The 16229-nt window shown below is 40.8% G+C and overlaps 1 protein-coding gene across 1 annotated transcript in view; it reads left to right on the forward strand.

The window, feature by feature from the left end:
* The window catches only part of LOC134629515 (FERM and PDZ domain-containing protein 1), a 52124-nt gene that overhangs the window by 16729 nt on the left and 19166 nt on the right, over positions 1 to 16229 (forward strand). The window contains exons 3-6 of the mRNA XM_063476901.1: positions 8988 to 9110; positions 9411 to 9574; positions 15345 to 15447; positions 15594 to 15639. Of these exons, the coding sequence (XP_063332971.1) occupies positions 8992 to 9110; positions 9411 to 9574; positions 15345 to 15447; positions 15594 to 15639 (432 nt within the window). The 5' untranslated portion in view covers positions 8988 to 8991. The remainder of the gene's footprint in view (positions 1 to 8987; positions 9111 to 9410; positions 9575 to 15344; positions 15448 to 15593; positions 15640 to 16229) is intronic.

Raw genomic sequence — 16229 nt, forward strand, 5'->3', positions numbered from 1 at the left:
GATTCAGTAGACCTGAAGTTATTTTTTTGTACGACGAGTACCTCATAACACCTGTCCCAGCAGCAGGGTTGCCAGATTGGCCCTGCGTTGGAACTCTGCCAGAAACGACATGCAGGTCACTGGGTAGTGCAAATACTTGGCAGTACATGCTGTTGCTGTCAGTACAATAGAAGTATTTGTTGTGTTGTGGACAAACCACAAAATTATACAGCGTCTTTTCAGCTCAAATTCCAAACTCTGTTTAAATTTACATTGTACATACATTATTTATTAATGTAAAAACATTTTTTATTCATTGTCCTAAGGTCAGTTCCTGACTGTGTGCATAAGTTCCATTCATAAAAGATGATGGGAATGAAACAACATGTTAAAGCAGGTTCTGAGAATCGCTTTTGCATTTACAGTTACCTGTAAATCTCTTCAGGCCAGTCTTAAAATCATGGACAAAAATGTCTTTGTGGTTTCTCAACACTCTCCATTATCTGGATCATCTAAAAGTATTGCTTTGGTAATGCAAAAAATCCAACACAGATGGCCTTCTTAAAGCTTGACTGGTTGTGCTTCCTGGTTTTTGTATTAAGATGATGCTTCCTAAGTAGAGGCTATCACGTGAATCAAAACAAAAACAGCAAAGTCTATCAAAGTCTAGATAAAGTCACTAGATGAGAGGTGGAATCATACTTTTTAACACTATCAAATTTGAGGTCATGGTCCATTATCTTAGCATTATTACTGGCTATCATTAGGCACAGTGATTCAGGTACAAATAACCTCACAATGCAACATGTGATGGACAGACAGGAATAAAAATGGGATACATGGACACAAGTATATGATATAAACATGTTTGTTTATATTTTACTGTAAAGTAGAGCTCATTGTATCTGGCTGATTCCAACTACACTACTGGTCAAAAGTTTTAGAACACCCTAGTTTTTCCAGATTTAATTGAAAATTATACAGTTTAATCTCTCACTGCACTCTGAAATGAAAGCATGGTACAAATAAGCAATTGGAGTTAAAAAAGATATCATAGAATGTATTTTAAACTTTTAGCTCATCAAAGTAGCCACCTTTGGCAGATATAACAGCTGAACACCCGTGCCATTCTTTCTACAACAGAAATCAAATATTCTTCAGAAAGCTCTTCCCATATCTGTTGCAGAAGTCCCCATAAATGTGCAGCACTTGTAGATTGCTTTGATTTAATTCTTCTGTCCAGTTTATCCCAAACCAGCTTGATCGGGTTTAAGTCTGGAGACTGTGCTGGCTACTAAATGTTTTCAAGCTTACCATCTTGTTTTTCTTTCCTGGGGTAGTTTTGGAATAGCTTGAACTTATGTTTTGTGTCATTATCTTGCTGTAAGATGAACCCCTGACCAACTAGGTGCATATCAGATGGTATTGCATGGCGCTGTAGAATGCTGTGGTAGCCATTTTGATTCAGGCTCCTCCTACTCTGCACAAGTCACCGACCCTGGATCCATTAAAAACAGTCCAGACCATCACCCTTGATCTCCAAGTTTGACAGTTGATGCCACACACTGTGGAACCATCCTTTCTTACTCGATGGCGTACAAAGATCCTGCGTGATAAACTGAGGATTTCAAATTTTGATTCATCAGTCCATTATACCTTCATCCAGTCTTCAGTAGTCCATTGGCAGTGTTTCATGGCCCAGGCAAGCCTCTTTGTCTTATTCTGATGTCTTAGCAATGGCCTTCTTGCTGCAACTTGTCCTGTCAAACCTGCAGCTCAAAGTCTTCTCTTCACAGTTGAAACTGAGACTTACAGTGGCTTGCAAAAGTATTCAGCCCCCTTGAACTTTTCCACATTTTGTCACATTACAGCCACAAACATGAATCAATTTTATTGGACTTCCACGTGAAAGACCAATACAAAGTGGTGTACACGTGAGAAGTGGAATGAAAATCATACATGATTCCAAACATTTTTTACAAATAAATAACTGCAAAGTGGGGTGTGTGTAATTATTCAGCCCCCTTTGGTCTGAGTGCAGTCAGTTGCCCATAGACATTGCCTGATGAGTGCAAATGACTAAATAGAGTGCACCTGTGTGTAATCTAATGTCAGTACAAATACAGCTGCTCTGTGACGGCCTCAGAGGTTGTCTAAGAGAAAATTGGGAGCAACAACACCATGAAGTCCAAAGAACACACCAGCAGGTCAGGGATAAAGTTATTGAGAAATTTAAAGCAGGCTTAGGCTACAAAAAGATTTCCCAAGCCTTGAACATCCCACGGAGCACTGTTCAAGCGATCATTCAGAAATGGAAGGAGTATGGCACAACTGTAAACCTACCAAGACAAGGCCGTCCACCTAAACTCACAGGCCGAACAAGGAGAGCGCTGATCAGAAATGCAGCCAAGAGGCCCATGGTGACTATGGACCAGCTGCAGAGATCTACAGCTCAGGTGGGGGAATCTGTCCATAGGACAACTATTAGTCGTGCACTGCACAAAGTTGGCCTTTATGGAAGAGTGGCAAGAAGAAAGCCATTGTTAACAGAAAACCATAAGAAGTCCCGTTTGCAGTTTGCCACAAGCCATGTGGGGGACACAGCAAAGATGTGGAAGAAGGTGCTCTGGTCAGATGAGACCAAAATGGAACTTTTTGGCCAAAATGCAAAACGCTATTTGTGGCGGAAAACTAACACTGCACATCACTCTGAACACACCATCCCCACTGTCAAATATGTTGGTGGCAGCATCATGCTCTGGGGGTGCTTCTCTTCAGCAGGGACAGGGAAGCTGGTCAGAGTTGATGGGAAGATGGATGGAGCCAAATACAGGGCAATCTTGGAAGAAAACCTCTTGGAGTCTGCAAAAGACTTGAGACTGGGGGGAGGTTCACCTTCCAGCAGGACAACGACCCTAAACATAAAGCCAGAGCAACAATGGAATGGTTTAAAACAAAACATATCCATGTGTTAGAATGGCCCAGTCAGAGTCCAGATCTAAATCCAATCCAGAATCTGTGGCAAGATCTGAAAACTGCTGTTCACAAACGCTGTCCAACTAATCTGACTGAGCTGGAGCTGTTTTGCAAAGAAGAATGGGCAAGAATTACAGTCTCTAGATGTGCAAAGCTGGTAGACATACCCTAAAAGACTGGCAGCTGTAATTGCAGCAAAAGGTGGTTCTACAAAGTATTGACTCAGGGGGCTGAATAATTACGCACACCCCACTTTGCAGTTATTTATTTGTAAAAAATGTTTGGAATCATGTATGATTTTCGTTCCACTTCTCACGTGTACACCACTTTGTATTGGTCTTTCATGTGGAATTCCAATAATAATTGATTCATGTTTGTGGCTGTAATGTGACAAAATGTGGAAAAGTTCAAGGTGGCCGAATACTTTTGCAAGCCACTGTACTTACTACGACCACTATTAAGCTGTTGTCCTGTGAGCTGCCTATCACGCAAGCTGTTAACTCTCAGAAACTTGTCCTCTGATTCAGTTGAGGCTTTGGGTCTGCCAGAACTCTTCCTGTCAGAGTTTGCCCCAGTTTCTGAGCCTTTTGATGGTGAAGAAAACTGTACTCACTGACACCTTGACTTTTGTTTTTGCAATTCCTCTGTAGGAAAGACCTACATTTTAAGTGTTGTGATGGTCTGTCTGTCTGTCTTCCATTGTTAATTGCCTTTTTCTCGCCATTTCTGTTACAACACACTACTTTCTGCAGTATAATACTGTTCAAATGATGGTACCACAGTGTGTTCCAACACTGCTTTTATGCAGACCAAGAGGGTTGTAAGTAATCCAGAAAAGTTGGAACACCTGTAGGAATCAGTAGCACCAGCTTTCAAGGCTTGATCAACCTCCATTGTTGCAGAACAGCTTTAAATTGTTAACCCATTTTGTGTTCCTTGAAAAAGGCCTTTTTGTATAATTCTGAAATGTACATTACTTTAAAGTTTCAGGTAACCTTACCTTTTTTTTAACCTCTGGCAGTTCACTACTTACCTTTGTACCATTTCTAGCTATTCATTGGACTTGAACAACTTCAACTGCAATAAATAACTGGAAAAATTGGGCTGTTCTAAAACTTGTGACCGGTAGTGTACATCGCAAACAAGTAAGATGTCAACAAAATATCATGATATTACAAAAATCATACTGATAATGTGGTATAAAAATCACATAAAAGTGGTATAATATTTTTCCTAGGTTGTATGACAGTGGATGACTAAACCACACTGAAGTATCCTCTAAACACTTACCACATGACATGTAGCAAGTAGTCACATTGCTCATAAAGCTCACAGAAAACTCACCACACATATGAGACATGCATATTATTCAAAACATTTCTAGAAGAAACGTCACACAATACTTAGACTTAACTCAGTGATGAGAGCAGTGTTTATGTCAAAGTACGGTTCAAGAATAACTGCTGTATTTTATATTTTTCTGTTTAAATCCACGCTTAAAATGAAGTCCCTTTTTTAAATGAGTCCTTTGCTGTTTTTGTCTTATCCATCTTTATGTTCTCTTGCATTTGCATATTAATAATCCTCATGCTAATCTATTTCTTTGTTGACTCTTTGTGACCATTTCATAAAAATAAATAAGCAACCTGCAGCAAATATCACACTGACGTATAGTGCAGTCTCCTTAAAACTCATCACATATGGAAACTTGTAAAAGAACACTCCTCATTGTGTTTAAATATACTGGGTAAGCCTAATTTTTTGAAGTGCAGGGCTGATCTTTTAGCTCAATGTTAATAAGATTATCATAGATTCAATCTGCCACCAAGTGAAAGCAGAAGTAAAAAGTGCAAAACACAGAGTTCCCAAACAGGATACAACCCGAGCTGACAGACATGTGACTTGTACCACTACGACACCAAGAGCCTCCGACTCTGTTCCTGTTTGCTGCAGAATTGTGATGTGTCAAGATGCCAGTGTCCCGTGCATTCTTTCACATTACCATACGCATTTGATTTCCCAGGATGAGCACATGATAAATTCACATAGTTTGATGTATTGTGCAGTAAAGTAGAGCAAAACAAACTAGATCTAAAGAACAACAATCTAGAGGTGTAGTTTCACAATTCAGCCTCAAATATTCCAATAACAGTCCATCCTATACAAATCACACGACTGAAAATGGATAAAATTCCTATTTTCTTAACTTTTCATTACGATAAACCAGGAGTTAGAGCTTTGAAACACTAACAATGGAACTAGAATATTTATGAAAGAGATATTTGACATGTCGTATCATTGATGAGAGAGAAAAGTACAGTCTCAGTTTCCTTTCCTGCCTTGATTTCTGCCTTGAATATGTCCATTGGAAAATAGATTTTTTCCTATGTTTTACTGTAGTGAATTTAATTCACTGGGCTTGTACTTCATCAGTATACTCAATCAAAGCTACTTAGGAAGGAAACCATGTTTATGGGATTAGAGGGGATTGGATGTAGATGAATGCTTTGTCCGAGTTTGTATTTTGAAATGCACAGACTTTTGGCTACGATCCATCCCTGATTAATCTACTTTTAGAAGTAAGTCACTGCTCTGTAAATCCATTACTTCAGTGTCTCGGGGTCTGTACCTTTTCTTATGTAACCATTTAACTTGTGTGATCTTCGTACTGCTGCAGTACTTGGGTTAGTCAGTCCCTAGCAAAGCTGAGTACACTTCTGTTTTGGGTCTGTGCAACCTGAGAAGTGAGATACTGCAGATGAAGCAAATCGGTAGAGTGTGATATGGAATAGCGAGAAGTGAGGTGCCGATAGGATGAGAACAGAGGGAACAAGAGGAGGAGAGAGTTATTCACAGACAGATGGATGGATAATGTACTTATGAGTCAAGATCCCCCAGGAGCCACTGCTGTCTGCTTATGTCACTCACCACTTTCATCGCTAAGCCCGCCTCCTGTCTCACCTTCTATCACACTTGCCTGTCTTCTGCCCTTTCATTTAGCTTCCTGTACTTGTCACACATTTCCTCCCATCTCCTCTCCTCTCTCTAATCTTTTGTTTCCTCTAATGGATAGCTCTAATGTCCATCATTACGCCCATCTGGGGGAAATTCCTTCCTGCAGCTGCTCACTGTGAAGGCCTTGTGAGATTATTCACTCATTGATTACATCTCTGAGTCCAAACTTTATTCATTAATTCATCCATCCTTCTGCTCATCACCTTGTCACAGGACTAACTGTGCTTTACGTCATTGTTCCATTCAGAGTATCTCCTTATCCATTCATCAATCTGTCCAGTTACTCATTTATTCTATATGAAATCATTATCATTCATTCATTTGTTCACTTTTTCATTCACCCCTGTATCATTCATAGTAAGTAAGGTGATTCTCCATGAATGCTTACTGTCAGAGAATCTCTTTCCCAGTCATAGTCAGTAGGTTCAGCCCGTAAGGATGTGAAGGGGGTATAAGGTATCAGCTAATGCCCAGGTCTTTGTCTGACTGCTTCAGTCATCTGGGAGGAAGGTTTTTTTTGTGTGTGTGTGTGTGTGTGTGTGTGTGTGTGTGTGTGTGTGTGTGTGTGTGTGTGTGTGTGTGTGTGTGTGTGTGTGTGTGTGTGTGTGTGTGTGTGTGTGTGTGGTTAGGGAGTGAGGGAAGCCAGATTTATGGTCCCATGTTGGTTTCCGTTTGCATAGTTCTTTGGTTGTGCAGAGAGAGGGATTGTGGGAATTTGGCCAGTGCAGAGGTGGTGGAGACTCGCTTGTGTGCACTCCTCCAAAAAGCCAACAGAGCGTTGTGCATAGGTAGAATCCTGATTGGTTGAAAATTGAAACAAAAGGGAACCACAGAAGAAGAGTCATAAAATGGCACTCTATCACCAAGAAGTTCTTCAAATATGGTGACTGTTGTCTTTTCTGTGGCAGGGGCTAACAAAGGACCAACAATGGCACAAACATGAGCACATGTAGCACAAATGTACTGGTCCACATTCCACATAGTATCAGCACTGCCACTGGGTGACAGCTAACAGCTACAGCATGTAGAGGTGCATCTGCAAAGCTCTGCCTAGCACCTTCAGATGCTACATTTAGGCTTTTTGAAAACCTGTTACTTTTCTTAAAAGACAATGGATACACCTTTCATCACACAATTAAATGTGTTACATTTAATTAATTTAATTAAATGTGTTACATTTAATTGTATCAGTGTAGCCTGACCTATGAAACTGTTATTTTATGTAGGCACATGATCCATTTACATGATAAGAGCAGATCTGTAATCTGCAGTGTTTCAGATGATATTTCCTACACATCCACTACAAATCTCATGTAGTTTGAGCTATTTAAGTTGTGTAGCTCGCCTCCTATTCAGACCACATTGTAACCCACCTCTACCTCAGCTCCTCCTGTTCATGATGTGCCTGACTTAATTGCTGTCAAGACTACAGTTACTGATGTCTTGTTTTTCTCTTCCTGCCTCACCCCGTTGCTTCACTGAATGCAACATTTCCTTTTGCTACTATCATCTGCCTGCACTAGATTTTATAGCGGCATGTAAGAGATGCATATGGTGGAGATCTGCTTTACGAACACCAAAATTGACTGGCTGCAGCATGAGTAAATGTTTTGTGACCACTTTTGTAAGGTGCAGCCGTTAGGGAGACAATCCAGAACCCCTGTTTTGAGGAAACGTGTATTTTAACTTTCATTCAACTGTTACGAGGCATCAGCAGCAGAACTTGATATTCTGTGTTAGCAAAGTGATGTCATGCTGCTTTTCTTTGCTGACATGTTGCAGAGGGAATTGTCAGGAAGAAAAATGCCTTTCTTCTTTTTCTTTTTTTTTTCAGCTTAACATTCTTCTTAGAACTGACTCAACTTTTGCACGGGTTTTCGCACAAAACAAAAGCTAGAATGTCCAAAATTGTGGAGATTTCCCCAAGTCTGTAGTTCTTGATGAGCTCACACGTGCATGTAAGCTGATATTGTATTACCTCAAATACTGTATGGCTCCACAGAGGCCCATTAACTTAGTATTGCATCATAGGCCCGTGCATTAGTCTGACCGAGCCCCGCAGACGCCAGAGGTGTCCCATGTCCATTACATCTCTCTCACCAACCAACAATCATTTATAAGTACCACCTGTCTCACAGCAACACAACAGGGACACATTTAAGGGAAACACCATCGTTATTGGAATGATAAACTACCAATATTGATGTTTATTGAGGCACCATGCAGTAAGTGATTGGTTCATAATTCGGGCTAAGAGCCTTTTAAGTAGCATGATGCAACAAGTAACATCATTGCTGGCCTCAGCTGAAATATTAAATATCTAATACCCAGTGTGTGTGTGTGTGTGTGTGTGTGTGTGTGCGTGCGTGTTTGCGTGCTTGTGTGCGTGCGTGTGTGTGTGTGTGTGTGTGTGTGGGTGGGTGTGTGTGCGTGTGTGTACTGTGTCTCCACTTACTGTTTTTCCTTTATTTTTTTGCAGGGTGTTTTCATTGAATTTGTATTCTGCATACACTAATGTAATAGAGTCTGATTTGTACCCCTAACATCATCATATCACAGCACAGATTTACGCATAAGCACACAAATGCCATGTGCAGGATTGTTTGCATCTTGAGTGCAGTCTTAGTGTTGCAGCTGGGCTTTCTTTAACACGAAGCAACAAAAGCTGAAAACTGTAACTCTGACCAGCTCCCTGGAGCTCTGGCTGAAGAGGGATTGTCTCTCCTGTCATGAGAGTGATTAAGGGCTTACATTCTTACATTTCATTCTAGTCAAACATGTGCTGCAGCTTTGCCAGGTATTGCCTCTTGTGTTTGCACACTTTTGTGAACGGTGCTTGTGGTCTTAGGCTTGTTTGTTTTCCCTCCAGGTGAACACGACAATCGGGAAGCTCTCCAGCCTCCTGTTTAGATTCTTTTATGAAACATTTACATTGTACATTGCATATTTGTTTAATGTGGAGCCATTTAACTAAATCTACGACACAAATGGCTCCTTTGATCTACAACCCCTGCCAGGTAAATGGAGGTGCAGGACAGGAGCCGCTCCCCGTCTCGCAGGACCAGCCGAGTAGAGCAGGTAGTGGGACGATGGCTGAGACGGTCCAGAGACTTGGGCAGCAGATCTCACTCTCTGAGCAGGTATTATGTCTTTTTTTTTTTTTTTGTATAAACCCATTATTTTACCATTTTTATTATCTTTGATATATTTTGCCTTGAGATGCACCTGTCTACAGTCATCATCAAAGGAAGCCCATATTTGCAAAGCCTTCTAAAACAGGTTCTCTCAGTAAAAAATAAATTAATGCTTTAATTTGCGACTTTTCACAATTATTTCCTTGTTTTTGTTATCCCCACAAATATAAGGCTGTTCACAGTAGTACTGCTCTGGCAGAAATACAGATACTGCAGTAAGATGTCACTCCTGAATTACTCCTCCAGGGATCGGGCTGCAGCAGACGGGAAGACAGCAGAGTCCAGTAGCTCTGACCAGAGGAATTATCCCTTCCGCTTCAATATTCAGATCCAGCGCGACCCAAACCTCAACTCTCATGGCCTCACGCTTTCCTCCCAGAACCCGATTCTGGTGGAGGAGGTCACCCCAGGTAACGTTTGCAGCTCAGTTCTAAGGAAATAGCCGTGACACAGATTTCTGAACTTTAAATCAAATGGGTCTCTATACTAAACCTTGTTGTGTTTATAAATAGCTATTCTATGCAGTGATCTGTAGCCCTCTTGTCCCTAAATCTACTGCAGCACTTTTCACTACCTTGGGAGTAGAAGGAGTGCATTATTAGTTTGAATCAGGCACTTTTGTTTAAAGCTGATACTGCATGTTCACCTGAGCCCTGCTATAGGAACCTCTTCACCAGCTTAGGCTTCTTCTCCCACAGAGACTTCATCCTACCTGCCAAGAGTCAATTTCTATTGCCACAGTCTGCAGAGCTCTAGTGCTTTGTCAGTGTCTCCCACCTAAAATCACACCTTTATTATTCTTTCAGTAGGTGAAAACTTACGACAGCATTAGCCACTGTACACCTCATGTGTGGAGAGTAGCAAAGAACAAGTAATTCCACAGGCACAGCATAAATTAAAGGATTTTGGTATGTAAACCCACAGAATCATGATTTAATGCACCTCTGGTTTTATTCTACTTTATGCTAGATTAAGCTGCTGTTACTAATATGTTTAGGACTGATATATTCTCAGCTAAAAGCTTTACTGACAATGAGGCTGTGATTGTTAGGAGGTAAAATACTGTCTATACAGTTCTCTCAGGAACAGAATATTGTTTGGCTCATTCTCCCTGTTGTCTCTAGAACCATGCCCTTATTTTGCATAAAGTAAATCTCCTCAGCAAATGAAGGAGTGGAGCTGTGCCAGACCCCTGCAGGCCTCTGGCCAGTGTACTGTGCAACACAAACTGACAAAAGTGAAGCCTCCAAGGCAGCAGATACTGCATACATGCACACAAAATTATATTAACAGAGGAAATGAACTGTAGTGCTAATGTGTTTGTGCGTGTGTTCCAAAACACATTTGGAAGGATTCAAGGGAGATGGAGTTTTTAGCCCACGATTGAGGCTCTCAGGGAGCACATACTTTCGGACGATGCACTGTCTCCAAGAATCACTTCCAGGCAAATGCCTGATATGCAATAGATGGATATGACTAAGATTAGAAGTATGGTTCAGGTTTCAAAGAGGTGGAATGTGTATGCAGCTGGGGGGTGTGGTTGGAAACCTTAAATCAGTCCTCTTAACTAAATTAATTTACAGAGATGTAAGGATTTGCCAGCACATGCTGCACAAAAGGCTTCCTCAGTCAGAACCTCGTTTTTTTCCCTCTGGCAATAGTCTGCTATAAATCACTTCTAAAGCAGAGGTGAAATCTCTCCTTTAATCAGTTCCTTTTTAGAAGTCTGACGTGTAATAAATGTATACAGAAATTTTTTACGCTACACTATTAATCACAAAAAATAAAACGGAAAATTATAAATATATAACTGGATGAAAAATGTTTTAACTGATTTTATTTCGGTTTGGTGACACCATTCAAAATTGTTGTGCATATTTTTTAAAAAAGAAGTATTTGTGAAAGAGATTTATCATAGAATCTATACAATTTTGTGAAGTACCGAGTACACTCCATGATTCAGTAGTGTGTAGAACCACTATTAGCAGGAATCTTTTTAAGTAGTTGTTGTCTGTATGACTTTATCAGCCTCTCAGATCATTGTGGAGGAATTCTGGCCCACTCTTCTTTAAAATATTTCTTAAATTAATTGAGATTTGCAGCTCTCTTAAGATCCCACCACATCAGAGTGGCTCAACCATGTTTTGTTTTTCTCAATTTGCTTCGTTAGGTTGTAACTTTATTTTCACTGTATTGCATTTTTTTCAGTCTTTCAGGCTATTGGAACACCTTTCTTCTTTTTCAGCCATTCTCTTGTAGACTTGCTTTTGTGCTCTGGACCCACTTTTGTCTGAGCTTTAGCTGTCGGACGGATGGCGTCATATTTGACTCTAGAATACTTTGGTATACAAAGGAGTTCATGATTGACTTAGTGACCTCAAAATGCCCAGATCCTGTGACTGCAAAACAAGCCCAAATCGTGACCCCTCCACCACCGTGCTGGCTGTTGGTGTAAAGTGTTTATGCTGATTAACTGTTTGTTTTTTAGCAAACTTGTCACTGTGAATTACAGCCAAGCATATTTGGGCTCTGTCAAAAAAGACACTGTTCCAGACGTCTTGTGTTTGTTCAGCTGCAACATTGCAAATTGTGCTGCCATGTTCTTGAAGAGAACAAACAGGGTTGTCATATTATAAGCTGTGTCCCAAAACGTAGGCTGCATCCTTCAGAGGACCCGGCCTTCGCGGTCTACGTGGGCCGGGTCCTTCGAAGAGCGAGAAGACCGGAAGTGCGAGGCTGTGAAATGGGACGGTCTAGCCTTCAGATTTGCGTCACCGCTGTGTCAGTGGAGTTTAATAAACTCAGCCGTCTGCTCCTTGCTATCTAAAATATAACAGGACACTGGCGTAAATTCTCGACCGTCTCACAGTGCCTTTGTTTTCATACGCACATGGCAGAAAAAGCATGGCGGCAACATAGAATGAGAAGGGCGAAAGCGGATCATTGAATGAAACAGATGAACCAGAATTGGTTTGTAAAAATGGTGCAACTTCAGTGGTGTGGAACTGGTTTGGCTTTCGTCCGTCAGATACACAACAAAGCACTATTTTTGGTAGAGCATGCTAGCGGGCCGTCGTTATTACCGTGTTTTTCGGAAAATAAGTTGCTCTTAAAATCCTTTGATTTTCTGAAAAAATCGACAGTGCCCCTTATAATTATTATGTATGAATTCTGGTTGTGCTTACTGACCTCGAACCGATTTTATGTGGTACACGGTGCTCAAAAATCTGTAAAAAAAAATGTTTTAGTACGACTTTGCTAAGCTACGAAGCCGTACCGCTTGATGGATCGTCGGAGCATTACGGCTACCGTAGTCGGGAACCTCGCGGAGTGATACGTACTGTGCTTCAACATAATATTACGGTATTGTGTGTGTATAACCTCTTTTTAAGTTTTGTGGATATTATACATGGTTATGCTGAGGATATGTCGGCCCATTTCCACTGGAAATGCCTTTTGGTTAAACTGCCAGCAAGGAATTTGCATTTTCACTGTTAAATTTTTATGTAGCTTTAATGCACATAAAAAACAGCTGCTTGTTTAAGTGAAAATACATTGATTTTTTTTTTTTTGCACTAATAAAGTTGCAGAGTTGTAAAGTATTTTGTCTCGCGTCAATTATATCGTCAGTTATATCGTTATAGCAAATTTTCAAATATATATGGTGATAAATATTTTTGGCCATATTGCCCTGCCCTAATCTCAGCCAAACTGATTTACTCCGGAACAAATCAAACACAGAAAAAAGCCAAACAATTACATTTTTAAGTTATCCGAGTGACTTATATATCATGTTTAACCTGAATAGCGAAAGACAGCGGGGGTCTGAAAACAATGAAGCCGGGAGTCCGCTGCTCTCGCCGGCTCAAGTGACCATTGAACCCCCGGCTAGCTATTGAGCGGGTGGGTAACAGACGTCTCCGAAAACATCGGCGCACTTTTGCAAATATGCGATGTCTTGATTAACCAAGCAGATATTTGAAGTTTACACAGCTACTTTCTCGCCTGAGAATATGTTAAAAGTTTATTTTGTGACCCAGAAAGATTAATAAGAGTAATATTAAAACTTGTTGGAAACTGAAATTGGCTGGCTATGAATTCTGGGATATGGTGGGCCACGAAGGATACACCCGACCCATCCTTCAAATTCGGGGAAATGAAGGACGCATTTGAAGGAGTCGACGAATTGGGACAGCCTTCATCGCCTGGCTGTGACGTAATTGGCCTTCAAATGCGGCCTCCGAAGGATGCAGCCGACGTTTTGGGACACAGCTATAGAGTTTCATACTCAATACTGATACCCAGGAAAATACTGGATATACCATTTTTGATAGCGTTGGACAGATAATGGCACCATCCTGCACCTACAGAAGAAATGGTGAAAAATTCACAGATGCTCTGTGAAAAGCAACCAAAACCATTACACAGAGGTTTTTAGTAGTTTCTCCAGGCTTGTGTGTCTGGAACATTATTCTGTGACCCAACATTGTCACAGATCTGAAATGGTAGAAAAGTTATCATCATGTGGTCAGCAGCCTGATGACTTCAAAATTTCAAGAATTAAAATCTATATGGTTTCTTTATGCATCTTCAAGTACAAAGATGGGATATCAAATACTGTAACATACAGACTCTGAAAAGAATCACTGAAATGTAACTAAACAACAGTTATTGCTATTAAAAGCATATCTCTATTATATCCTACATTTATTTCTCCTAGAAAAGCGTATGGGTCTGAATCCCCCTGAGGTCCAGGGTCAGATTACCTTCTTTCTCTTGTCCTCTTGGTCACCATCTGTTTCTGCCTGTCAGACACACACACACACACACACACACACACACACACACACACACGCATAAAGATGCTATTGCTCATGTCTCCAGTGGCCCCACTGAGTCTTGGCTCAATTCGTTCTCCCTGTCCGTCTGTCCGTCTGCGGCACGTGTTGCAGCATCTTGACTGTGAAATATGAATCCTTTATTCAATAGGCTTTTTCAGGCCCATCAATATCGCCCACATCTGTCTATGTTTAGAGTTGTTTAATTTTGAGAACATACTAGTATTCAATGCTTTCTCTGAATTATATGGTTACCTGATGTACAGAATAAACATATGTTGGTGAGTGATATGGTTTATTAATAAGTAACAGAGATGATGGATGTCCCTCAGAATAGATTCACGTATGCTATTTGTGATCTGAGCTTCAATTCTTTTGCTTTCCTGTTAGCAGGTCAGATCGATTGCAGTTTTATTTTTTAGCTGAAATCACAGACAGAGCTTCTGAAAACGGCTTGACGCCCATAATTTGTGAACACAGTAAACAATTTTCAAATGATTTTTTTATCTTGTTTGCTAGTGTCTAGTTTTATGGAATATGATATAATGTGCATTCTGTTCCCATTAGAGTTAAAAGCGATGATAAAGCAAGATATGCTATGGGATGTGATTGACAAGTCACTACCCTATGAGAGTGCAGCATCTTTTGGTTTCTCATTCACATCCACCCTTTGCTTGTCACGCCTGACTTTAAAACACCAAATCAGCCGTGGGGAAAACACTGAGCTTAAAGTAGCACAGCTCTAACTGAAGTAGCTATTATATGCAGTCTATGGTGAAAAGTTAGTGGATGTTGTAAAATGTCCTAAGTAATTTATCGGCTAACTGTATGCAACAGAAAAATACAGTTTCTTTCACATCTTGTTCCAGTTCAACCAGAGCATAGTTTAACATGCAGAGTTCAAAGGGACAGCAGCAGCAATAATGTGTAGTAGTTGAATATAATCTGTGCTTCTAATTATAGTTTTTGATCGCCACTGAAACACATTTACATGTCCATTCACCGAAAGGACAAAGATAACAGATGTCGTCAGTAGCACCGACAGCAGCCAATCGTTTTTGGATTATAGAGATGATAAATAAAATATTATGTCGGTACTGAGAAGTACAGTAAATGAGGTAGAGATAGCACAGTTGTTTTATGTGCCCAAAACTGGAAGCACAATGATTGGTCGTCCCGCAGTTAGATTTGGAGAGCTGTATGAAAAATTATGCACTGAGTGAGATGAAAGGAAATCACTAGAATACAAGCTACAGCCTGTCAGCAGCGCCAGTTGCAGTATGAGCGCAGGCTGATTGAACACCCTCAGGCATGACAACACAAGGACATTTTGTGTGTGCAGGTGGGCCTGCAGATGGTCGGCTCGTCCCTGGCGACCAGCTTGTGAAGATCAATAACGTCTCTGTCGATGACCTGACCCCAGAGCAAGCTACTGAGATAATCAGGTCTGCACAGACAGCTGCATTCACAAACGCACATGCATATGCACGATGATTGGTACATACTCTGCAGTTATTTAAAATTAAGCAATGCATACCATGTGTCATCTTAACACCCTCCCTTTCTGTACTTTTGTTTTTGTTTTTTTCAGGGAGTGCCCAGATACGTTGACTATGACGGTACTCAGAACAATGCTGGTGAGTCTGCCCTATCTATCAAAGAGAAACACACTTCAAAGACATACACAGCACAAACAGACTTACAGTTAAGTGAATAATGGCTGGTCCTCTTCCAGCAGCACTTTAGATGAACTTAATGTATTTCTTGTTTCCTGTTTTCATTAGGTAGTAAAAGCACACTCGCACAATGTGTCTACTGTGTGCACACGTGACTACATACTGTCCATATACAGTGTTTTTATGTATGGAAGCCTGTCAGCAAACTTATTCAGATACCTTGGGATCAGGCATCATTGCTTACAACAGTCCCGTCCTCAGGGTCTCACCGCTATATCCCCATTAACTGTGACACCATGGTACAGAATCCACACATTCAAACTGGCAGCTCTTCTTCTGCACACACATCCTTCATCAGTCAAACTGTGCATGTGCGCGGGCACACGTTGTGGACCTCAGCCTGTATTGGTGAAGTTGACGTATGTGTTTGCACTGAGGTGAAATAGATCAGTAAATAAATGGCTGCATCAGCACTTTGGTGATGGAAGCGCCTCTACTGTGTGTAGCTCACAGCTCCCCCAAGAAATGATTACTGAACTCTAAGGAATTAG

Source organism: Pelmatolapia mariae, linkage group LG6 (assembly GCF_036321145.2).
Source record: "Pelmatolapia mariae isolate MD_Pm_ZW linkage group LG6, Pm_UMD_F_2, whole genome shotgun sequence".
Classification (NCBI taxonomy): Eukaryota; Metazoa; Chordata; class Actinopteri; order Cichliformes; family Cichlidae; genus Pelmatolapia; species Pelmatolapia mariae.